Genomic DNA, 25,656 nt, shown 5'->3' on the forward strand with positions numbered 1-25,656 from the left:
TGTCCACTGTGACTTTCCTCTGTTATACCTGTTGTTGAGGAGGATGGTCACGGGTATTCTGTACTGGCTTCTTAACCCCTTTCCTGTCACCCAGTTTCCTGTGCCCTGCACTTTGGGTGTAACTACCTCTCTATATGTCCTAACTATCAGCCCTTCAGCCTCCTGAATGATCTATCAGTTCATCCATTTCCAGCTCCAACTCCTTAATGTGAATTGTTAGAAGCTGCAGCTTGATACACGTCACAGATGCAGTAACCAAGGCAAACTGGAGGTCTCCCTGCCTTCCCATATCCCTTCAAGAGGAGCATTCCACTATGCTGCCTGGCATCTTTATTGTCCTAGCTGAGCTGATATAAAGAAGGGATGGGGGGAAAAAACTGTACCTGGAGCTTTTTTTTTGCTTTCTCTGACTGAAGCCTCTAAGAGCTAAAGCTTCAAAATCACCTCTCTAACTCTGTCCACTACGAATTGCTGCTGCACTTGCCTCTGCCTTCCTTTAACTTGCTCTTACTAATCAATTGCAAATGTTGATCTACTCGGTCAGTGGACCAGGTTGAAATCACCTCCTCTCAAACTTCTGACATCTGGATTGGTCACTGGTCAGAGCTCAATTTCATAAATGTGAAACCTTTACCATCAAGTGGATAGGAGCAACGCACACATGGTAAAGCCAGTGACTGCACAAACTCTTGCACGTCACACACCATCTTGACACAGGAAATAACTGGTTCTTCATTGCTGCTGGATCCAAATTGTGGAGCTCCCTATCCAATGGCACTATGGGAGTAATTTCAGTACAAGGGTACTTGATCTTCACCCTCTGAAGAACACGGCAATAAATACTGACTTGTTTACAAAGCTCAAAACTCATAAAACTGGTTGAAAAGATCAAAAATACTGCATAACAGCCAGAATATTTCTGAAAACTGTAATCCTCCTTCCCCTATCCTCCAAATAAAAAGTAACAGGATTCAAGCCTGCTCGACCAGTCAATATAATCATAGATCTCATACTTTTGATCCCACTTGATGCCATTTATGTCAAGAAATTGGCACCCATTACATGACCCTATGTTACCATGATGAAAAGTCAACCTCTTCCTCTGGTAGTTCATTCCATAATGAAATTAATGAATCTAAAAAATGAATCTAAATGATCTGAAGCAGTAGAATCATTACCAGTATTTACTATCAAAAATGAAAACAAGTAGTGGTTATGATCTGAAGTTGTTGAACTTAGTGTTAAGTGTAAAAGTTTAAACAGTTTTAACAATACTGGTCAAGAGTTTGGGGAAATCTGTAAGCGCGACTTTTGTATCCATCTTCTGATCTGTGAAACCAACACAGATGATACTGCTGTGATCTATCAGTTTAGATCATAGAATAATGAAAGAGAACATCCAACATTCAATGACTTACAAAACAATTACAAATAAGGAGTCCATTGTTCTGCACTGAAAAATGCAATTCATTAAAAATCCTAGTAACATATCAAAGTGCATAACTTCATGTTACTGTTTTAATTACCAAATACTGCCAAATGAAGCTAAGGAGTTACTTACAGGATGTTCAGATGTAAAGGTTGAATGCTTGCTCCCTTGAGTTAATTCAGTCTCTTTGCAGAGCTTGGTTTTATTTTACAAAATATATCACGTGTGTTGTCTGCTGAGCCTTGTACGACAAAGGGTCGATTTTAATTTCATTGAAATTGAGGATGTGAAACAGATACCAGTTCTATCCTGATCTCTGAGCGAGAGCCAGCTACCCACCTTCCCTTGGTCGTTGTCATGCCTTTTGTGCCTAAAAGTGCAACGGCAATGTACTTTGCTGTTGAGTAACTGCCAGCCCTCTTGTCAGGTTTCATTGAGGTGATTTTTATAACTAAGCCTTGTTGTAATATATAGTTACAGAATTGTGTTGATGTATGTTCACGGAGACAAAAGCTCTCTGAGGGAATCGAAGAGCTTAGTCATGCTGACTTCCACCTTACTTTTGACCTTTCCATATCGATTCGCCAAATTAAAGCCAAGTAAGTTTCATGTCTGTCTCTGGGCATATTGTTTCAAGTGAAGATGTGAAAGACCTTTGCAGCATCAATTTTTTAAGAAGAGTGATATGATCACAGCCCTACCTAGAGAACTGAACAACACTTGCAGTGAAGCAAGGAAAGACTGGTTTAAGGGATGTTTTCTGTATTAAGACATCCATGCATTAACTTTGGCTGCAGTCTGTATTGTTTATTGGGATTATAAGGTTAATTCTGATAATATTTATAATGAGCTACTTCCTCTTGGGTTTCCTCTGGATACTCTAATTTCTTTCCGCATCCCAAAGACAACTGGGTTGGTAGGTTAATTGGCTGCTCTGAATTGTCCCAAGAGTGTTGGTGAGTGGTAAAACCTGGGAGTGGGGGGCGGGGGGGGTGGACTTGAAATTGGAATTCCTGTAAAGGGCAAACATGGACTCGGTGGGCCAAATGACTGTATCCATGCTGTGTGGCCCTACATACAGCAGAGAAAAAGGCTATTTGGTACAAGTGGTGAACACTATTATCTGCTCCATCTGAGTCTTCTCTGTTCTTTCCTCATCTGAAACCATCAGTTTAACTCTTTATAATCCAGCCGCTATTTGAACAATTCTGCACTATTCACTTCAACCACCTTTTGTGGCAGCAAGTTCTTCACGGTTTGGTAATAAAATATCTTTCGATAGAAAAAACTCGAAACACTCGATCAGGCAGCATTTGTGGAAGAAAACAGAGATAATGTCCCCATACCCTTGACATTTCCCTTCTGTACTGCGTGGTCATTTGAGTTACTGTCCCCTTCCTGTCAGCTTGAACCAGTCTGGCCATTCTCCTCTGACCTCTCTCTAAGCCATTTTCACCCACAAAACTGTCGCTCACTAGATGTGTACCTACATACGTGTAAATTTTTTGGTGAATTTTCCAGCAATTGTAGTATAGCAGCTTCTGTATTTTTCTAGAAGCTTCTTAGTTTTTCTGCAGTGGATGTCACACGTATTGGCCATTGCAATTTTGGAATTTTTCTAGTGGGAGCTGGGTTTTGTAGAGGATGACTACGACTTATTTGTTCTCAGCTCTACTTTGTTGGTTCTTAGTTCTTGTAACACTTAATAAAATGGCTCTAAGCTACAAGTTTTAGGCTCTTCTTGACTTCTGAACCTCTGGATCACAAAAACACCAGGATCCAACGCTACCTATGACAGACTTCAAATCCCTAAAGAGATATTAAAGTCTCTACAACATTCTTAATGCTTATTTGTTGGAGAAGTTAATCAACGTCAGTATCTTCTCTCCAGACAACATCCCCTCATTGAGGCCCGAATTATACTCAGTCCGGTCCAATGGGCAGGTCAAGTTTGATGCATCCCCAACAACTTATTAATGAAGGCAATATTCTGTCTGACTATTACAAGCTCCATCACAGCAGGCAAGCAGGAAAAGGCTATTATTACAGCTTCCTCGAATATTGCTCAAACTGGAAAAGGACCATCTGGATTCTGCCTGCATTGGGAACGCAGAAGCACTGTGTAGACGGCAGAAAGAGCTCATCACTTCACTAGTGGTGCACTTGCCTAAACTACCAAGCACTTCCTGCCATACTTGTCACATAAGGCTCATTAATCACTTAAAAACCACAGAGGCAAGTCAGTTTTGATTCTGCAGAAATGTTAAAAATAACAGGTGTAGCAAAAAAAACTCACATAGGTGCATCCACGTATTACTGACTTGATACTTCACTAACTGACCACTTATAACATTTGTACTTTAATTGTAAAAGGTTCATGAAAGGAACCTTGTAGGTCTTACCAAAACTCCCGATATTTTAACCCACATTCAACCATACAAAAGTCTTTAGTGATGTGGAAGGTACTTTGCATACACTGTCATATTTACAAAGTGTCTCTAGCCTAGGGGTTCACAACCCTTGTTATGCCATGGATCCCTACCGTTAACCAAGGGGTCTGTGGACTCCATTTCGGGAACCCCTGCCCTAGAATCAAACAAGTACAAATTTGAAACATATGTTCAGCTGTCATCAATTTTCAAAATAAATTGCCATGTCAGAAATGACAATGATAGAATGCAAAACCTTGCTTCAACCTAAGAGTTAACCAGTCAGATAGCTCCTATTCTAATAACGTAGTCCCTGCAACTGCAACCACTAGAAAACGTACCGAACAATTACGTGTACAGGTTATTACATTAAAATACAAACAAGCATAAGAAAGTTAAAGTACAAGGAAAGTAACAATTACAGAGTCTAATCCAATTTACACCCCTTTGATTCTAAATCACACATTTAGACCATAAGACCTAGGAGCAGAATTAGGCCATTCAGCACTTCAAGTCTGCTCTGCCATTCCATCATGGGGTTCCCTCTCAACCCCACTCTCCTACCTGCTCTCCATAGCCTTTCACGCCCTGACTAATCAAGAAGCTATCAAACTCTGCCTTAAATACATTCTGTGACCTGGACACCACAGCCACCTGTGACAATGAATTCCACAGATTCACCATCCTCAGGCTAAAGAAATTCCTCCTCAGCTCCATTCTAAATGGACATCCCTCTAATTTGAGTCTGCGCCCTTTGATCCTAGACTCCCCCACTATAGGAAACATCTTCTTCACAAACACTCTACCTTGCTCTTTCAACATTCAATAGGTTTCAATGAGATCCCGCCTTGTTCTTTTAAATTCCAGCGAGTACAGGCCAAGAGCCTTTAATCAATGCTCACATTATAACTCTTTCAATCCTGGAGTCATTCTCATGTACCTCCTCTGAACACTCTCCAATATCAGCATATCCTTTCTTAAATAAGGCCCTAAACTACTCACAATACTCCAAGTGAGGCTTCACTTATACTGCCTGGACATTACATCTTTGTTTTTATATTCTAGTCCTTAGGAAATGAACGGCAAGATTGCACTCACCTTCCTCACCACCAATTCAACCGGCAAATTAACTTTTAGGGAATCCTGCACAAGGACTCCCAAATCCTTTTGCACCTCAGATTTTTGAATTTTCTCACCGCTTAGAAAATAATGTATGCTTTTATTCCTTCTACCAAAGTGCGTGACCATACACTTCCCAACACTGTATTCCATCTGCCATCTCTTTGCCCGTTCTCCTAAAAGGTCTGTCTTCCTTCATCCCCTCCACTTTCTCAAAACTACCTATCTTTGTATCGTCCACACATTTGGCCACACAGCACTATCTCCCTAGTAATAGCAACCACATTTATATCTGCCCCTTGACACTATTGAACATCTGGCATGCTATTGGTGTCTTCCACAGTGAAGAATGATACCAAATACTTAGTTGGTTTTTCTGCCATTTCCTCATCACCCCGTCACCATCTCTCCAGCGTCATTTTCCAGTGGTCCAATATCTACTCTCACCCCTCTTTTACTCTTTATCTATCTGAAATACTCTGGTATCATTTTTAATATTATTGGCTCGTTTACCTTCATATTTCAAACAAGAGAAAATCTGAAGATGCTGGAAATCCGAGTAACAGACACAAAATGCTGGAGGAACTCAGCAGGCCAGGCAGCATCTATGGAGAAAAGTACAGTTTTGGGCTGAAACCCTCCAGAAAAAAGGCTGAGGAGTAGATTTAAAAGGTGGGGAAGGGTGGTGAGATAAGAGAAACACCAGGCAATAGGTGAAACCTGGAGGGGGAGGGATGAAGTAATGAGCTGGGAAGTTGATTAGTGAAAGAGACAGAAGGCCATGGAAGAAAGAAAAAGGAAGGAGAAGCACCAGAGGGCATTGATGGGCAGGCAAAGAGATAAGGTGAGAGAGGGAAAAGGAGATGGAAAATGGCGAAGGGAGGCCATTACCAGAAGTTAGAGAAGTCGATGTTCATGCATCAGGTTAGAGACTACCCAGATGGAATATAAGATGTTGTTCCTCCAGCCTAAGCATGGCCTCATTACAATAGTGGAGGAGACAATGGATGGACATATCGGAATGGGAATGAAAAGTAGAATTAAAATGGGTGGCTGCTGAGAGATCCCACTTGTTCTGGTGGATGGAGCATAGATTGTCTGCGAAGCAGTTTCCCAATCTACATCGGGTCTCACTGATATACAGGAGGCCACAAAAGAGACTTGAGCAAAGCACAGCAACATTTCGCTGCCTGCTTACATTCAGCCTCACCTGAGAAATTGGACTATCAAGTCAACTGACTCCGAAGACTAGCGGTATTCATTTTATATTTAGTTATTCCTTTCAGCCACAGGGTTGGCTTTGTTTTCCATTTGACAGTCTTAATTAATGGTCCTGTTTGGACTAGTGTTTATTGTTTTCTTTTCCCTCTAACTCTGTTCGCATTAAAGTCTGTGAATTATCGACCCGCTTCTGTGCCTCTCACTCTGCACTTGGGCCATACTCAAACATAGTGACAGCAAGTCTCGACCACACAAAGCAGAGAGAGAGCAGCTGACCTTGGCCCTAAGATTCATTGGTCAGATAGGGGACAAGCTACAGGCAATGGAATCTGTACTGAGTGAAGTTATGGAAGCAATGAGGCAGATAATCTTGTGCCCAGTCTCATCTGGAGGAACAGATACCATCCCTAGCCATAACGGTTGAACAGCTCACCACAGGCAATCCGACTCGGGTGTCTGCGATTTCCACTGTCACAGCCGCCGTTCCACGAGCTCAGTGTGGACTCTGAATGACCTGATTAATCCGGCTATTCTAGCTGACGACTGGGTAACTGAGTGGCGCAGGGAAATAATGTTTCAAGTTTCCTACACACCGTCTGATCACCGTCTTTCTTTGACCTCTCTTCTTAACTCCCCACCCAGCATCCAGTCCATAGAGGAGCCTATGAAAGTTGTGCACATGCGCCTGTCTCAGGAGGAATGAGAGCAGTGCAGGAGAACAGGTTCCTGCCTCTACTGTGGTGATCCAGGACACTCCGGGCATCATGCTCCAAGCGTCCAGTAAAAGAGGGTACCCATCAGCAGGGAGGGGAATCCTGACGGATCGGTTCTCTCTTCAGTCAGCTTCCCCTAAGTTGGTAATGCTCGCAGCTTCCTTGTCTTGGAGTCTCAAACCCAAGAACTTAAGACATTTATTGACTCTGGTGCATCTGGGAATCTCATGGACATCTTCCTAGCTCAAAGATGGGGAGTTCCAACTCAAGAATTAAGATATAAGATCAATGTCAAGGTGCCGGACACTGGCCAGATCCGCCTTTCTACCCAACCCCTCCAACATGTGCTCGAAGGGAACCATCATGAGGAACTCCTTTCTATCTGGTTGATTTGCCTGAACTGCCACTGGTACTTGGTCTCCCCTGGTTATCCCAACATAACCCACAGACTGATTGGTCTCTGAAAGCACTCCAAGAGTGGGACCGACATGCCTGCCTACCTGTCTGGGTCTAGCTCTAGCTCAGTTCCATGAATCCCCTTCTGTGGCAGCTAAGGATGTGGATGTGAGTAAGATTATCGGCCCCTGAACGACATCACCGTGAAGAACCGCTCTCACTTTCCCTGCTGGCGTCTACGTTTGAACATCTCCAGGGAGCAACCATTTTTTCCAAAATTGATCTCCGCAATGCTTACAATCTGGTTTGCATAAGAGAAGGGGATGGCTTTCAACACCTTTAATGGCCACTATGAGTAGCTGGTGATGTATTTCGGCCTGGCCAATGCCCCTGCTGTATTCCAGGCCTTAGTTAACGATGTGCTCAAGGATATGTTGAACCACTTTGCATTTGTGTATTTAGATGACATCCTTGTCTATTCCCGCTCTCATCAGGAACATGTCCAGCATGTCTGGAGAGTTCTCAGATGGCTCCTCAAAAATAACCTATATGCCAAGCCCAAAAAGTGTGAGTTCAATGAAGTCCAGGAGTCACTTTTGAGCTATATACATACCCCATTCATTGTTTAAATGGATCCTCGTAAAGTTCAGGCAGTTGCAGAGTGGCCCAAACCGTCTACAGTCAAACAGGCACTTCATGGGGTTTGCAAACTTTCATCATGGCTTCATCCAGAATTTCGGCTCTATAGCTGCTCCTCTAAATGCAATCACCAAGAAGACCTCAGCAGGATTCCATTGGATGGACGATGTGGACCAAGCATTTTCAGAGCTAAAGCAACATTTCACCTCTGCCCCACTGCTGCAACACCCAGACCCATCACAGCCGTTCATTGCCGAGGTGGGTGCATCCGATGTCGACATTGGAGCTGTCCTCTCTCAGTGCTCGTTTGCGGATAGTCGGCTGCACCCTTGTGCCTTTCTTTCCCGGCACTTGACTCCAGCCGAGAGGAAATACGATGTTGGGAACCGGGAACTTCTGGCTGTCAAGGAGACCCTGGAGGAATGGCAACACTGGCTGGAGGGGGCGGAGCATCCATTCTTGTCTGGACAGATCACAAGAACCTCTCCTATGTTCAGGATGCTAAGAGACTCAATTCTCATCAAGACTGGAGGGCTCTCTTCTTCACACGGTTCAATTTCATCCTCACCTATCGTCCCAGCGGTAAGAATTCAAAGTCCGACCTCCCTCGCGGCAGTTGGACGGATCTGAGGACAAGCCGATCCAGAGCCCATTCTCCCTCGCTTGTGTATTGCTGCTCCGGTGATCTGGGGAATAGAGGCAGAGGTGAGGGCCGCTCAACAGTCGGACCCAGCCCTAGTGGGGGACATCCCAACCGGCTGTTTGTTCCTGCTGTGGTGTGTTCCAAAGTGTTGAAATAGGGTCACTCCTCCCCTCTGGCTGGACACTGGGGAATTCAACTGGCCCAGCAGTTTATAAAGAGACAGTTTTGCTGGCTATCTATGTCCCAGGATGTCCACAACTTTGTATCTGCCTGTCCCACCTGCGCTTGGAATGAGACATCATACCAGCGTCCTGCGGGTCTGTTATGTCCACTACCTGTGCCCAACCGCCTCTGGTCCCACCTCTCAGGAGATTTCATCACTGGTCTGTACCCGTCAAAAGGAAACACCACCATTTTGGTCGTTGTGCATCGATTTTCCAAGGCCGCCCACTTCATTGCCCTCCCCAAGCTCCCATCAGCTCGTGAGACTGCCACACTCATGGTTCAACATATGTTCAGGCTCTATGGCTTTTCTCAAGACAGTATCTGATCATGAACCACAGCTCACTTACCGCTTTTGGAAGGCTTTCAGCTCTCTTGTAGGAGCCTCTCATCTGATTTCCATCCCCAATCTAATGGCCAGACTGAGAGAGTGAACCAGGAGTTGGAGACAACCCTGCGCTGTCTTGCCTCTTCCAACCCCACGTCCTGGAGCTCCCAATTGGTTTGGGCAGAGATCGCCCACAATAACCACCAGTCGTCCTCTACCGGTACGTCTCCCTTTGATTGCCAGAAGGGATTCCAGACCCCACTCTTCCCTGGTCAGGAGGTTGATGTAGGAGTTCCTGCAGCTGAACAAGCGCACCCGGAGACGAGCCAGGGCTTCTCTGCTGTGCACTCAGAAATATCATACTCAGCTGGCTGATCGGCTCCATCGAAAGGTAAGGCCATTCAAGCCAGGAGAGGACGTCTGGTTGGCATCAAGGGATCTTCCCCTGAAAGTCAAGAGCCAGGAATTGGCACCGTGCTACATGGGACCGTTTGTAGTGGAAAAGGCTGTCAACAAGGTGTCATATAGATTGTGTCTACCAGCATCACTAAAGATCCACCCAATATTCCATGATTCCCAGCTCAGGCTGGTTATTGCCTCTCCCCCGGCCCCACTCAGCTCACCTCCCCCTCCTCTCCACTTGGTAGGTGATCCCTTGTCTATACGGTGTGGTGCCTCCTGACATCTCGCCGGGTACAAGGAAAGGCCCAGTACCTTGTGGACTGGGCAGGGTATGGCCCAGAAAAACGTACCTGGATCCCGGCGAAGGACATCTTGGACAAGTTGCTGAACCAGGACTTCCAGCGGACATGGGTGTGTGGTGCCTTCAGGGGCTGCACCTAGAGAGGGGGGCCCTGTCACAACCACGGATTCGGCAGTGCAGTAGATATGTCAACTGCACTTGTGAATGTGCACGTGTCAGCTAATTATTATCTAATTGTGATGGTATTTAACTCCATTCTTTTCATCGTAGTGCTTGTCGAGACTTCAGCAATGTTATGCTGCCTGCTTGCATTCGGCCTTGCCTGAGAAATTGGACTATTGAGTCAACTGACTCTGAAGACTAGCGGTATTCATTTTATGTTTAGTTATTCCTTTCAGCCACTGTGTTGGCTTCATTTTCTATTTGAGAGCTTTAGTTAATGGCCCTGTTTGGTCTAGTGTTTATTGTTTTCTTTTCCCTCTAACTGTTTGCATTAAAGTCTGTAAACTATCAACCCACTTCAGTGTCAATTGCTCCACACTTGGGCCATTTCCGAACGTACTGACACGTTTGCACTTCTCTGCAACAAAGACCCAGTCACTTCGCTCCATCAACACTCGAAATATCCTTTTGAAATGCTACAGACCCAGTGCCATTAATTATGGTTAATATAGATGATGGATAGCATGAGATGGATGGGCCATTTTTAGTTTACCCTCTGTGTTCTTATGCTCTAAATGAAGGCCAGCTTCCCAAAATCCTTCTTCAGCACCTAATCTACTTTCCCCAACACCTTTTGGAAACTATGGGCGTGTGCATCAAGGTTCCTTTGTTTCTGATACTTTCTAGGTCCCTACCATTTATAGTCTATGTCTTGCCCTTATTTGATCTCCTGAATTCTATCACCTTAGATGATCAGAATTAAATTCCTCTTGCCATTGTTCCTCCTTCCCCCCCCAACGCTCTAACTCTGAATCTTCTTTTTTTTCTCTCCAGTCCTGCTGAAGGGTTTCGACCTGAAATGTCCACTGTACTTTTTTCCATAGGTGCTACCTGGCCTGCTGAGTTCCTCCAGGATTTTGTGTGTGTTGTTCGGATTTCGAGCATCTGCAGATTTTCTCGTGTTTGCCATTGTTGTATCCAGTCTACCATCTGATCAATGTCATTACACAATCTAAAGCTATCAGTACCACAAATCTTCATGTTGTCTGCAAACTCACTTTCATGTCTTTTGCATTAATATCCAATCAATAAAGGTCTCAGACGTCCAATTGGAAAAACAACCCATCCCCATCACTGTGCTTCATATTATCAAGCCAAATTTGGATTGAAATTGTCAGCTTGCTTTGTTCCCAGTGGGATCTAACCTTTTGAACCAAATTCAGTCTTGACAAAGGTCTTGCTGTTGTCATGTAGACTACATCAGCTGCATTATACACACATCAATATACTTTGTAACTTTGCTAACAAAAAATGAAATTTGTTAAAAGGATCACCCATCGACTATGTAATACTGACTATCCATGATGGATCCTTCTGTTTCCAAGTATAATGTAATCCAGTCCCCATATTATTTACCAGTGTCTTCCCTGTCACTGACCAATAGTTGCTTGGCCTAGCCTGTTGCCTTTCTTTAATAAGTGTTCCACATCTCTGAAAGCAAGGACTTCAGAAAAGCTTGACCAGACCTCAGCATGGAGTTGCAGTTACCGTGCTTTTGGAGGAATGTGATAGTGATGGAGAGGATGCAGAGAAATTCACCACGATGTTGTCTGGGATGGAACAGTTCAATTAGAACATAGAATATCACAGTACAGGGCAAGCTCTTTGACCCAAAAGTGCAGCAATCTCTTCCCTCACTTCCTATAGTAACCTGGGGTATATGCTGTCCAGCCCCAGGCAGTTATCTATCATCACGTCTTTCAGAAGTTCTATCCTCCCTCCTTATCATCGACATGTTGCAGCATATCAGCCTGTTCTACACAGTTCTCATATTTGTCACGGTCCCTCTCACTGGTGAATACTGAAACAAGGTTTTCATTAAGGGGATGCCCTACCTCCATCAACTCCAGATACATTTCTTTTTCTATTCCTGATCATTCCTACACTCATTCTAGTTGCTGTTCACCTACTCTATGTATAGAACACCTTGGGGTTTTCCTTAATCCTAATCACCAAGGCCATCTCATGCTCCCTTTTAGCTCTCCTAAATCCGTTATTAAACTCAAACCTGCCTGCAAAGATATTGGTCCCCTTTGAGCTCAAGTGTAACTTATCCCTTTTGTATTGAGGAGATCCCCAATGATCCACAAATCCGAAATCCTGCCTTCTGCACGAATTCTTCAGCCACACATTCATCTACAATATCATCCTATTCTTATCCCCCGGCACATGGTACAGGTCACAATGCATTGATTAATACCTTTGAAGTCCTGCTTTTTAGCTTCCTACCAAGCTCAGGAGAATGGAGCCTCAGTCATAATGGAGCAGACTCAATGGGCCAAATTGGTCTAATTCTGTTCCAATGTCTTATAGTCTTTTGCTCTTATGGTCTACTGCCATGTATTCAGTCTTCAGGACCTCAACCCTTTTCATAGCTAAGGTAACAATGTAGATCAGGACTTCTGGCTGCTCACCCTCCTCTTTAGGAATGCTATGGGCCTGATCTGTGAAATACCTGACACTGGAACCTGAGAGGCAACATATCATGCAGGTGTCTGTTTTACATCTGCCGAATCTTCTGTCTGCTCCCCTTACAACTGAATTCCTTATCACCAATTTTCTCCTTTTCTTCCCCTTCCCAGTTATGAAGAGAAATTTGAGAAGCTTGGTCTTCCTGGATGGGAGAAAATTATGATAGGTTCATTATTATTAGTTTTAAAATAGTAATGGATAAGACAGGAGTGGTCCACAGCTTTAAGTCCTAAACCTGGATAGGTCCAATTATTAGAAGCATTAGATGGAATTTTGTAGAGATGGATTGGGTGAGACTGTTTGCTGGTAAAGAAACAAGTGGAATTGGGAGTCTTTTAAAAGGCTGATATCAAGAGTCTAGGGCAACATCTTACTATTCAGGTGAAAGGCAAGGTTTGCACGTTTAGGGAACCCTAATTGTTGGGAGATATTGAGACAGCTTAAAAGGAAGAGGTTTAGGCAATTGAGTTTAGGTAATTGAGAGTGTGTGAATCCCTCGAAGACAATAAGTGGAAAAATACACATGAGGAAAATCAAGAGAGCAAACAAAGGATATTGCGATGGATCTGGCAGATTAAGTTAAGAATAATTCCAAGAGATTCCACTGGTATATGAAGAGTCCAAATATCAGCAAGGTTGTCTATGTGTGGAGCCTCAGGAGATAGGCAAGATTTTTAATGAATATTTCTATAATTTTTTTTACTGTAGAGAAAATGACAGATGCTAAAGAAATGAGAGAAAAGGGTAATGATGTTTTGGACTAGATACAAATTGCCAAGAAGTATTGGCAGCCTTAAAATGTTTTAGAGTGGATGAATCCCTAAAGGCTGACAAAACGTATAATCAGACTTTATGGGAAGGTGGGGAGTAAAATGTGAAGGTTCTTGCAAAGATATATGCTTCATCTTCACCACAGGCACAGTTCTTGAAGACTGGAGAGTGGCTAATGTTATATTGTTATTTAAGAACTGCAAAGACAAGCAAGGCAGTAAGTCTGAAATTAGTGGTGGGTAAATTACTGAAAGGGATTCTGAGGAACAGGATCCGTGAGCATTTGGATAGATAAAACCTAACTAGGGATAATGTCATAGTTTTGTGCATGGAAAATTGTGACTGTCAAATCTCTTAGAGTTTTTCAAAGAGGTAACCAAGAGGATAAGTGAGAGTAGAACAGCAGACATTGTCTATATGGCCTTTACCAAGGTCCCGCTTGGCGGGTTAGTCTAGAAGGTGAGATACCATGGGACCCGAGGAGCGGTAGCTAATTGGTTCAATGGAAGGAAGCACAGAGTGATGGGAAAAGGTTATTTCTCACACTGGAGGCCAATGACTAGTGTTGTGCCACTGGAACTTTTGTTGTTCAACATTCTCATGAACAATCTGATTATGAATGTACAAACCTCAGCATGTGGATGATACTGAAGTGGTATCACCATCATTCCAATGTCCAAGACAGGAACGGAAACTGGCTTGAACGATTACTGGCCAGTGGCACTGAATTCAAAACTCATGAAGTATTTTAAGTGGTGTAGAAACATAGAGACATAGAAAACCTACAGCACAATACAAGCCTTTTGGCTCACAAATCTGTGCTGAACATGTCCCTACCTTAGAACTACCTTTAGGCTTTACCCATAGCCCCCTATTTTTCTAAGCTCTATATACCTGCCCAGGAGTCTCTTAAAAGACCCTATCGTTTCCAACTCCGCCACCGTCGGCAGCCCATTCCATGCACTCACCACTCTCTGTGTAAAAAAACTTACCCCTGACATCTCCCCTGTACCCACTTCCAAGCACCTTAAAACTATGCCCTCTCCTGCTAGCCATTTCAGCCCTGGGGAAAAGCCTCTGACTATCCATACAATCAATGTCTCTCATTATCTTGAACACCTCTATCAAGTCATCTCTCATCCTCCGTCGCTCCAAGGATAAAAGACGGAGTTCACTCAACCTATTCTCATAAGACATGCTCCCCAATCCAGGCAACATCCTTGTAAATCTCCTCTGCACACTTTCTATGGTTTCCATTTCCTTCTTGTAGTGAGGCGACCAGAATTGAGCACAGTACTCCCAAGTGGGGTCTGACCAGGGTCCTATATAGCTGCAACATTTCCTGTCAGCTCTTAAACGCAATCCCACGATTGATGAAGGCCAATGCACCGTATGCCTTCTTAACCATGGAGTCAACCTGCCTAGCAGCTTTGAGAGTCCTATGGACCTGGACCCCAAGATCCCTCTGATCCTTCACACTGCCAAGAGTCTTACCATTAATGCTATATTTTGCTGTTATATTTGACCTATCAAAATGAACCGCCTCACACTATCTGGCTTCAACTCCATCTGCCACTTCTCAGCCCAGTTTTGCATCCTATCAATGTCCCGTTGTAACCACGGACAGACCTCCACACTATCTACCTTTGTGTCATCAGCAAATTTACTAACCCAACCCTCCACTTCCTCATTCAGGTCATTTATAAAAATCACAAAGAGTACGGGTCCCAGAACAGATCCCTGAATCACACCACTGCTCACCGGTCTTCATGCAGAATATGACCCATCTACAGCCACTCTTTGCCTTCTGTAGGCAAGCCAGTTCTGGATCCACAAAGCAAGGTCCCCTTGGATCCCATGCATCCTTACTTTCTCAATAAGCCTTGCGTGGGGTACCTTATTAAATGCCTTGCTAAAATCCATATACACTACATCTACGGCTCTACCTTCATCAATGTGTTTAGTCACATCCTCAAAAAATTCAATCAGGCTCGTAAGGCATGACCTGCCCTTGACAAAGCCATGCTGACTATTCCTAATCTTATTATGCCTCTCCAAATGTTCATAAATCCTGTTTCTCAGCATCTTCTCCATCAACTTACCAACCACTGAAGTAAGACTCACTGGCCTATAATTTTCTGGGCTATCTCTACCCCCTTCCTTGAGTAAGAAAGTAAGAATGGCAGGTAATGGTTCACACAAAATTCCACCTTCCAGCTACACTAGACATTTTCCAATTTGCCTACTGCTCAAACTAGTCTACTGATGATGCCATAGCCTTGGCCCTCCACTCCATCCTGTCTCACCTGGAAAATGATGCCTCATACGCCAGGATGTTGTCGAATTCAGCACAATCATCCCTCAGAGGGTGGTAAGTAAACTCTCCTCTTTGTGACTAAATCTTGGACTTCCTGATGAAAAGGCCCCAACCAGTTTGAGTTTGCAGCAACATTTCACGCCCCGTCATGCTGAGCACTGGCCCACCCCAGGAGATGTGCACAGCCTGCTGCTGTTCACGCTGCTGACTCCTGACTGTGCTGCCAGATTCAGCTGAAACCACATTATCAAATTCACTGATGATACAACAGTGATTGTCCTCATCAGTAACACTGATGAATTGGATAGGGAGGGGAAGTAGAGAGGCCTGTCAAATGGCGTGAGGATGACAACCTGATACTCAACATGGATATGGCAAAAGAGACAATTGTGGACTTCAGGAAGGCACAGGTGGAACACTCTTCACAAAAAATCAATGGTTATGCCATGGTGAGAGAGAAGAGCACAAAGTTCCTTGCTGTGCACATCATAGGCAATCTGACCTGGTCCCACAACACCACCTCACTAGTCAAGAAGGCACAGCAGCATCTGCGCTTTCTAAGGAGATTGAGACACGCAAGGCTCCCCACCACTACTCTAATAACTTTTTACAGGAGCACTGTCAAGAGTATCCTGTGTGGCTGCATCATTGTGTGTATGGAAGCTGTAAGGCACCGGACCACAACACCCAACTGAGGACACTGAAAACTGCTGCGAAGATCATCGAGCTCTCCCTCCCCAAGATTTGTGATACTTACCTGGAGCATTGCAGGGGTAGAGCCCAAAACATTGTTGATGATCCCTACACCATTCCACAATATCTTTGACTCACGACTGTTACGAAGGAGGTACAGGAGCATCAGGACTAGGACTTCCAGACTGGGTAACAGCCTCTTCCCTCAAGCTGTGAGTAATGAATACCCTGCCATCACTGAGGTCTCGTCACCAGGACAGCAAGCTGTATACTATTTACCTGTGCTGCACACTATGTGTTTTGACTTGTATTTTATTGATTTATTTATGATAATATTTTGGTTTATGTGCTGTGTGTGATATAGATTTTGTGGGTGCACCATGGTCTGGAGGAATGTTGTTTTGCTTGGTTGTATATATGTGTGGTCAGCTGACAATGAACTTGATTTTTGTATCCTAGACAGCAAAGAAGGTTATCAAAAATTACAGGGGAATCTTAATCAGCTAGGTAAGTCAGCCAAAAATTGGCAAGTAGCTTTCAATTCGGTTAAGCGCCAAATGTGGCATTTTAAGAAAAAACAAAAGGTAGGTCTTTAACAGTGAAAGTTCAAGCCACTGGGAGTGTTGTGAAACTGAAACACTTCAGAGTGCAAGTTCATTCATAGATATACAATGTGGTGAAGAAGACGTTTGGCATGCTGCCCTTCATCAGTCTGAGATATCGTCTCAGTCTACAAGATATCGGTACAGCTGCACCTGGAGTATTGTGTACAGTTTTGGTTGCCCTTTTATAAGAAAGACATCATTAAACTGGAAATAGGGCAGAGAATATTTATGAAGATGTTGCCATGACTCAATTTTCAGAGTTATAGGGAGAGGTTGGGCAGGCTCCTTGAACCTTACAAGATGGAGAAATGACCTTATAGAGGAGTATAAATAGGATATAGTCTTGTACTCTGGAAAGGGAAACTAAAAACTAGAGGGCATATGTTTAAGGCAAGAGGAGAAAGATTTAAAAGGGACCTCAAAAGCAACTTCTTCATTCAGATGGTGCTGATATACAGAATGTGTGCTGGGAAGTGGTTGAGGCAGGTACAACAACAACATTGAGATGAGTACATGGATAGGAGAGGTTCGGAGGAATATGGGCAATTGTGGACAAATGAAACTAGCTTGATCATCATGGCTAGCACAGGTGAGTTGGGTTGAAGGGCCAGTCCCTATGATTCTGTAACTGAGGTATATAAAATTATGAAAGATGAATATAGGATGAAGTACAGGAAACTTTACCCATACCAGCTGTAGTTAAAACTAGAGGATATAGACTTGGGTAGGTGGTAGGAGATTTAATGGGAATCTGACTTTCTACACCCAGATGGTGTCAGCACCTGGAATGCACTGTAAGAGAGAGCTGGGTTGCATAAGAAGCATCTAGATAAACATATTCTAGGCATAGAAGACTATGGACCATGTGCTGGCAGCTGGGATTACTACAGAAAGTTGCTTACTGGTTGGCATTGACAATTTACCCAAATGACCAAACATGCTCTAAGGTGTTCGTTCTGACTTTTATGGCTCTCCTCCAGTCATATGGCACTTCATCTGAGATCAGAGCTGATTGAAGACACTCTCAGGGTCCAACAGTCTCCTCCTTTGTCATCTCCTCCTATTCCGCATGGAGGTCGGTGACCAGTGGTGTGCCTCGGAGATCTGTTCTGGGACCCTTACTCTTTGTGATTTTTATAAATGACCTAGATGAGGAAGTGGAGGGATGGGTTAGTAAGTTTGCTGATGATACTGTGGAGGGCTGTCAGAGGTTACAGCAGGACATTGATTGGATGCAAAACTGGGCTGAGAAGTGGCAGATCGAGTTCAACCCAGTTAAGTGTGAAGTGGTCATTTTGGGAGGTCAAATATGATGGCAGAATTTAATATTAATGGTAAGACTCTTGGCATTGTGGAGGATCAGAGAGATCTTGGGGTCCGAGTCCATAGGACACTCAAAGCAGCTGCGCAGGTTGACTCTGTGGTTAAGAAGGTGTACGGTGTATTGGCCTTCATCAATCGTGGAATTGAATTTAGGAGCCAAAAGGTAATGTTGCAGCTATATAGGACCCTGGTCAGACCCCACTTGGAGTACTGTGCTCAGTTCTGATCGCCTCACTCAGGAGCATATCTACGGAAAATAGCGCCTATGGCAAGCACTGAAATTGCGCCCCTGTCCAAACATCTGACACCCATCTTTTAGATAACTTTACTATAATATCAGCTCAAAAATACAAGTCAAGCTCATTAATCTTTTAATTAACTAATTATGGCACTACATGAAAATTATAACTACACCTTCCTTGCTTTCATTGATGCAAATTGGTCGATGATGTGATCAAAGTCAGTTTTTTCAGTTTCTTCTCTTTCTACACTCAGCAGAGCAAGATCACAGAGTCTACCTTGACCCATGGAGGCTCTCAGATATGAAAGTATTAGTTTTAACTTGCTGAATGATCTCTCACAGCTGACGATGGAAACTGTGATGGTTAGCAATGCAAAGATTGGGGAAGATGCTCTCATCTCCATACTGAACAATAAATTCAAGAAGCTCTTCAGGTCTTGATATTTTCATGTTTACCCGCCTTGATAGCAGCACTCTGCAATTCAAAATTTCTTCATATAGCTGCTGTCCATCAACATCAGAGCTGTAAAATTTGCCCAGATTCTTGCACTTCTTCTTTAGGTTGTTACTGTCGGCGCTGTAACACAGTCCCTCGGCATCAAGAAAGAACCCAAACTTGGCTTCAGTGTCGTGCAAACGAGCGAACCTTTTCTCTGTGAAGACGGTCGAGTGTTCCCTTCATGACTCTTTCCATTTCCTCCCTAGCTGTTAATCCAGCGTCTCTCGAGTTCTCATCAGCCATTCGTTTCTTTCCTCTCTGATGTCTTTCAACTTCAATATTCCATTCTTGACAGAGATCGACTCCTTCTTCGAGTGACTCACTGACCAACACTTCTCTTTCATCATAAAAATGATTTTGGAGGGCTTTCAAATCCAGGGCAGCATCATGGAAGTTAATGCTAGGATCCTGCAGCCTCTTTTGAATATGGTCAATGCAAATGTGTACTTTGTTCCAAAATCCTAGCAAAATCAGAAAATCATAACTCAACATACGATTGTACAGCTGCCCTGCGTCACTTCTTGTTTCACTGGTCTTGTTTTCATTGTCTATCATGTCCTGGAGAACTTGAAGTATCTCCTCAAGGTACATGTTGACGGGCTTCACTGCTCCTGTCCTTGCAAATGAGTGAGGTGTTCTTTTATGACAGGGTCAAAGGCGGCCAGTAGTTTCAGTAAGCCAAGGAAATTTCCCACATTGGAGTCATCATCTAGCTGAGGTGGCTCCCTGGGTCCTCGCAAAGCCAGGTTCTGAGTCGCAAGGAATTTTATGTAGTGAAGGATTCTTGTCAAGATATCGCGCCACTCCTGCTTTTCCTTCTCAATCTGTGACTGAAATACCATGTCAATAACTCCTCTGTTTCCCCCTAAATTTCTTTCCATTTCTTTCCACTGTGTGAAGCATTCCCGATGATTCTTGACATTTTCATGAACACTAATCCTTTTGGGTGCTTTGCTGGTCTGTCCGGGAATAGAGAAGACAACAGATACAAAATGCAGACTTTTTAGAAGGGGAATAGACCAGCCATGAGCAAGTCACTTTCTCACCACGACCATTTCCCTATTTCTTCTTGAACCAAGTTTTGTTCATTGAGCGGTTATTTGTTGGCAGGAAAAGCCCCTCACTGTTCTGGAAATACTTCAAACCCAGCTTTATTATTTCTGCTCTCAGTGTGTCAGGCAGAATTGCTTTTCCAGTATCCTTGTCAAACTTCAGAAGTCCAACGTCATACTGTTCAATCATCCAGTTCACTATGTTCAGTGTCGTCAGGTTCAATCTCATCAGGTAAAATCTCGTCAATAAACTCAACATCACCACCACCACCATCGTCTTCCCCTCCTGTCATGTCCACGTTCTCTGTGGCAGCCTCACTCTTAATCTCGTCATACTCGGATTTATCTGACTTGACTTCCTCCTCGGCTTGTGACGCATTTGTACTTGATCCACCTTCGGATTCTAACAAACTTGTAGCAGGTGCAGGCGACCCCAGAGAATGTGTCGAACTACTTGTTCCGGACTTTTCAAAGAAGGGCATGAAAAACTTGCTCGACTTCTTGGCTTCCTCCGCCTCCAACTTTCGTCTCTTCCGTCCTTCAGCTCCACTTTCCTTCTTCGTGAAGAAATGTTTCATGGTCTTCTTACACAATGCTCTGAAATAAGGCCATCCTAGTGCTTCTCACCCATGATAATCAAAGACAGATCATACATCTGAAGAAAATTCTTTTTTCACTATCTGAGGAAGGCTTGTCTGACTTTAATAAAAACTGCTCAGTGGCGCCCAGGGCATGTGCCATACCTGCCATACCTTAGATACGCCACTGGCATCACTATAGGAAGGATGTGGAAACCATAGAGAGGGTGCAGAGGAGATTTACAAGGATGTTGCCCGGATTGGGGAGCATGCCTTATGAAAACAGGTTGTGTGAACTCGGCCTTTTCTCCTTAGAGCAATGGAGGTTGAGAGGTGACCTGATAGAGGTGTATAAGATGATGAAAGACATTGATCATGTGGATAGTCAGAGGCTTTTTCCCAGGGCTGAAATAGTTGCCACAAGAGGACACAGATTTAAGGTACTGGGGAGCAGGTACAGAGGAGATGTCAGGGATATGTTTTCTATGCAGAGAGTGGTGAGTGCATGGAATGGGCTGCCAGCGATGGTGGTGGAGGCAAATATGATAGGGTCTTTTAAGAGACTTTTATGATATATTTTGAGCTTAGAAAAATAGAGGTAAGCCTAGTAATTTCTAAGGTAGGGACATGTTCGGCACAACTTTGTGGGCCGAAAGGCCTGTATTGTGCTGTAGATTTTTCTATGTTTCTATGTTTCTATAGCAACCCTGGTTACCACTCGTCAAGCACTGGGGATTATTGTCATTATGTCTGCTAAGTCACCTTGTACATCCTCCTCTAGAAGATCCAACTTCCTGAAATCTGCAGCTATAATAACTTTCTCCTTAGTCAATATGGATGAAAAGTACACGTTTAAGGCTACATGTGTATACACAGATTGCCTCTTTAGTCCCTATAGGACACCAACCTTTCTTCAATTATCCTCTTGCTGTTAATATGCTTATAAAAACCTTGTAAATTTCCTTAATCTTATCTGTTGGTGATATATTTTTTTAATTTATTCATTTACGGGATGTGAGCATCGCCAGCTAAGCCAGCATTAGTTACCCTAGTAACCCTTGATAAGGTGTTGATTAACTGCCTTCTTGAACTGCTGTGGTCCCTGAGATGTAGGTACACCCACAGTGCTGTTAGGGAGGGAATTCCATGATTTTCACCCAGCGACAATGAGGGATCTCTCCCTCTCCCTCACTTACACTCAGCATGGTAGTGGTTAGTGCAATGCCTTACAGCACCAGCATTTAGGGTTCAATTCCTGCCACCATTTGTATGTTCTCCCTGAGACTGCGTTTGTTTCCTCCGGGTGCTCCGGTTTCCTCCAAAGATGGATGGGTTGAGGTTAGTGAGTTGTGGATATGGTACACTGGTGCCACTTGTGAGCTATCCAAGATGCATTCGCAGTTTGTGTGGGTCATTGAGGCAATCAGTGCATTTCACTGCATGTTTCCATGTACATGTGACAAATAAAGATTCAAAGTATATTTATTATCAAAAATTGTATAAATTAGACAACCTTGACATTTGTCTGCTTACAGGCAGCTGCAAAGCAACAAGCCCCAAAGAGACCAGTTTAAAAATAATAAAGACCAAATCACAATGCACAGAGAAAGAGAGAGAAAAAAATCACCAATTGTGCAAACAACAGAAGTGAGCAGCAACAAAGCATTCCAATCCAAATTGAGTCCTTCGATACAAATCCCCAGAGCAGGCCATAGTAGGCCAGAGTACGTCCAGAGCCTCGATGTTCAGCTCATCATATTAGTGGGACAAATTGTTGCAAAGTTCACCAACAGAAAGTACAGCAGCCAGGCGGAGTTCAGCATCACGATGAGAGGAGCCCCCAGTCTATCTGGGCTGGCACTTAAATTGTCCACACAGTACATTGTACCTCACAATAGGACTCAGGCTTTGCTGCAGTGAATCGTTCCAGGCCTAGAACGTGCGCCCAGCAATTTGATTCGGGCCTAGACTTCACTGCTGAAGAAGCTATTCTTCACTTCTCCAAATCAGCTCAGCACTTAGAGTGAACCAACCTCACCCGACTCTCGACACCCTGACTTTCCAGTCTATCTGGGCTGATGTTTAAATTGTCCAAACAGCAGATCATGCCTCACATGAGGATCCGGGCTCTGCCATGGCGAATCGCTCCAGGCCTGGAAAACACCGCCCAGCGATTCACTTCAGGACTAGATTTTGCTGCTGAAGAAGCTGCATTCGACCTCTCCAAATCAGCTCACACCTTGGAGCAGTCCACTCTTGCATCCAGCTTAGCTGGATGGGCATCGGAACTCCTCTGCCTCGACTTCTCTTCTTCAACTCATTCATTCCAACCAGCACAACTTCAAGTGCATTGATTTTGCAGTGCAGCAGAACAGCACATCTCGTGAATTCACTTGCCTCTTTGTTATTTGCGGTGATAGTTTACCACAATTTAATTCAAAATAAGTGTTACATGCCTTCAGTAGTGCCATCTTAAACTGGAAGCTAAAAAATAAAGCTGATCTTCACACTCACACTCATCCTCCTGAAGGGCTCAGCTATTATCAGTTCTTTGTACGTGACATACACTTACTTTATGATCACACCATTGGTGTCTCTTGTTACCCATTATGCTGTCCTTGCCCTCAGAGGAACATATTGATGAATTCTCACCATTTGTAGATTTACTCACAGGTAGCTGCTCCCAGCCCACATTTTCTAGATGTCATTTGATGTTGAAGTTAGTCTTCCCTTAATTTTGGAGTTTAATTCCAGATCACCCTATCCCTTTCTATCGTGACCTCGAAACTTACAGAGATATGGGCACGACCCCAAAGTGCTGACCTGCAGACATAATTGCAGTACTGTTCCTTCTCTTGCAGAACCACCTACATAATGGCTCATAATGTTCTCCTGCAGTTACTTTAACCATTCCACTCTTCACTCTAAGATGATTCCAGTTAATATTGTGGGGAGTTGAAATCCCCTGCTCTCTTATCCATATTGCTCATACATCTCTCAGTGACTTACCTACTGACTGAGAAGGCCTGTAGTATAACCTCAGCAAAACAATCACCCCATTTTTTTCATTTCTTTGCATATGGTCTCATTTGAAGAGCCTTCGATCATATCCTCCATCATAATTACAGTGATGGTTTCCTTAATAAATATTGTCATGTTTTGTTCATATCTCTATTAGCATGGATTTCATTGCTGTTCAATAAATGATGGCATTTGCATCTTTTATGTCAGACATTTTCAGCAGGAGATCTGAGCAGCATTTTGATGTAATTTCATCCAAAGGACGAGAGAGTCATAATTATTTCTGATTTTGAATCCTCTTCCTCTGTAGATACAGGTATCTGGCTGTAATAAGAGTTGGGGATAGGAAGCAGCTTTCAGCAGAGGAGAAATGCCACCTCATCCTTCAGCAGTACAAATCACAAGGTTGGCAGGTTAGTATGATCTTTGCTTGTTGCTGATAACTGCATCAAGACAGGCTGCTGTAAATGGAAATAGAAAAGCTTTTACCCTGAAAAATAACTAATCTTCTATCGATTCTATTTTTGATAAATTCAAGCTTCAAAGGGTTTATTCCAGATTGGCATCTTCAAAACGAGTACTGCCAAGGAGCAGTCATCTGAAAATCATTGGATAACAATTTCTGATTTTAATTTTGTTCATTTAACTTCCTTTTATTTGGAGATACAACAAGGTAACAGCCCTTCCGGCCCAATGGACTTGCACTGCCCAATCACACCCATGTGACCAATTAACCTATAACCTGTACGTCCTTGAAATGTGGGAGGAAACCAGAGCAGCCAAAGGAAACCAATGAGTTCATGGGTGGAACATGCAGACTCCTTACCGACAGCAACAGGATTGAGCCCAGGTCACCGGCACTGTAATTGCATTTTGCTGATCACTGGTCTACATCACCAGCAACAGTAGGCGGCATGGGAGAATGTCTATCTGTTTAGAGTCCCAAACACATTATATATGAAAGCAGGCACTTTGGCCCTCTCAGTCCTCACTGACTGTCAACTACAGATTTACACTTATCCTACATTAATGCCACTTTTGAATTCCTGCCTTATTCCCATCAGCGCCTTCCACATTCTACCAGTTACCCACTCACTAAGGCCAAATGACACCTCCTTATTTCTCCCTGACCATGAATCCACTACTGAACATTTGTTCTTGCAGTCACCCGACACAATTTCGTGAAGAGATCTTTTTTTCATAGGTTGCAGTCCTGTAGTCTAGAATGGTTCAGAAGGACCAGAAATTTGTAAATGTCAATCCACTCTTTAAGAAGGGAAGGAGGCAAAAGACAGGAAATTATACCAATTAGCCTAACTTCAGTGGTTGGTAAAATGTTGGAATCCATTCTTAAGGTTTCAGGGTACTTCGAGCACATGATAAAATAGGCAATTCTTTGAGGAAATAACAGGTAGATAGACAAAGGAGCGTCAGTGGATGTTGTATACTTGTATTTTCAGAAGGCCTTTGATAGTGTACTGCACATGAGGCTGCTTAACAATTCAGTTCAATTCAAGTTTGATTGTCATTCAACCATACATGAATACTCAAGAAAACAGCCAAACGAGAAGGTGTTATCGAGGTGCAAAACACAGTGGTTAACAGTCACACATGAGATAGCAAGCACAAATGGTATCATAATCACACAATAAGACTCACGCCAATGATCTGTGGTTGACCAGAATGGAGCCCTTCTCCCACCTTGCGAACACCGGTGGGGGGTGGGGGTATGTACTCCCACCTTGCGAACACCGGTTGGGGGGGGGGGGTAATGTACTTCCACCTTGCGAACACCGGTGGGGGGGCGGGTACTTAATGACTCCGGCCCGGATGCTGCCGCCACACCGTCCCGGTGCACCACACTAGCCCTGATGCCCATCCCCCAGGCAACATCACGGCTTGAGGCCTTGTTCTCATACATACAAGACAACAAACACATACAGGGTGTCAGTAAAATACAACAATGCAGAATATACACGTTTATAGTTCAAACCAAACAATGCATTGAAATCATCATTTG

General features: G+C 43.7%; 1 protein-coding gene across 1 annotated transcript in view; it reads left to right on the forward strand.

Annotated features, from left to right (window-relative positions):
• The window catches only part of myo16 (myosin XVI), a 541,014-nt gene that overhangs the window by 402,222 nt on the left and 113,136 nt on the right, over window positions 1–25,656 (forward strand). The window contains exon 27 of the mRNA XM_072264587.1: window positions 23,947–24,049. Coding sequence (XP_072120688.1) covers window positions 23,947–24,049 — 103 coding nt within the window. The remainder of the gene's footprint in view (window positions 1–23,946; window positions 24,050–25,656) is intronic.

The sequence above is a fragment of the Mobula birostris genome, chromosome 7, assembly GCF_030028105.1.
Source record: "Mobula birostris isolate sMobBir1 chromosome 7, sMobBir1.hap1, whole genome shotgun sequence".
NCBI lineage: Eukaryota > Metazoa > Chordata > Chondrichthyes > Myliobatiformes > Myliobatidae > Mobula > Mobula birostris.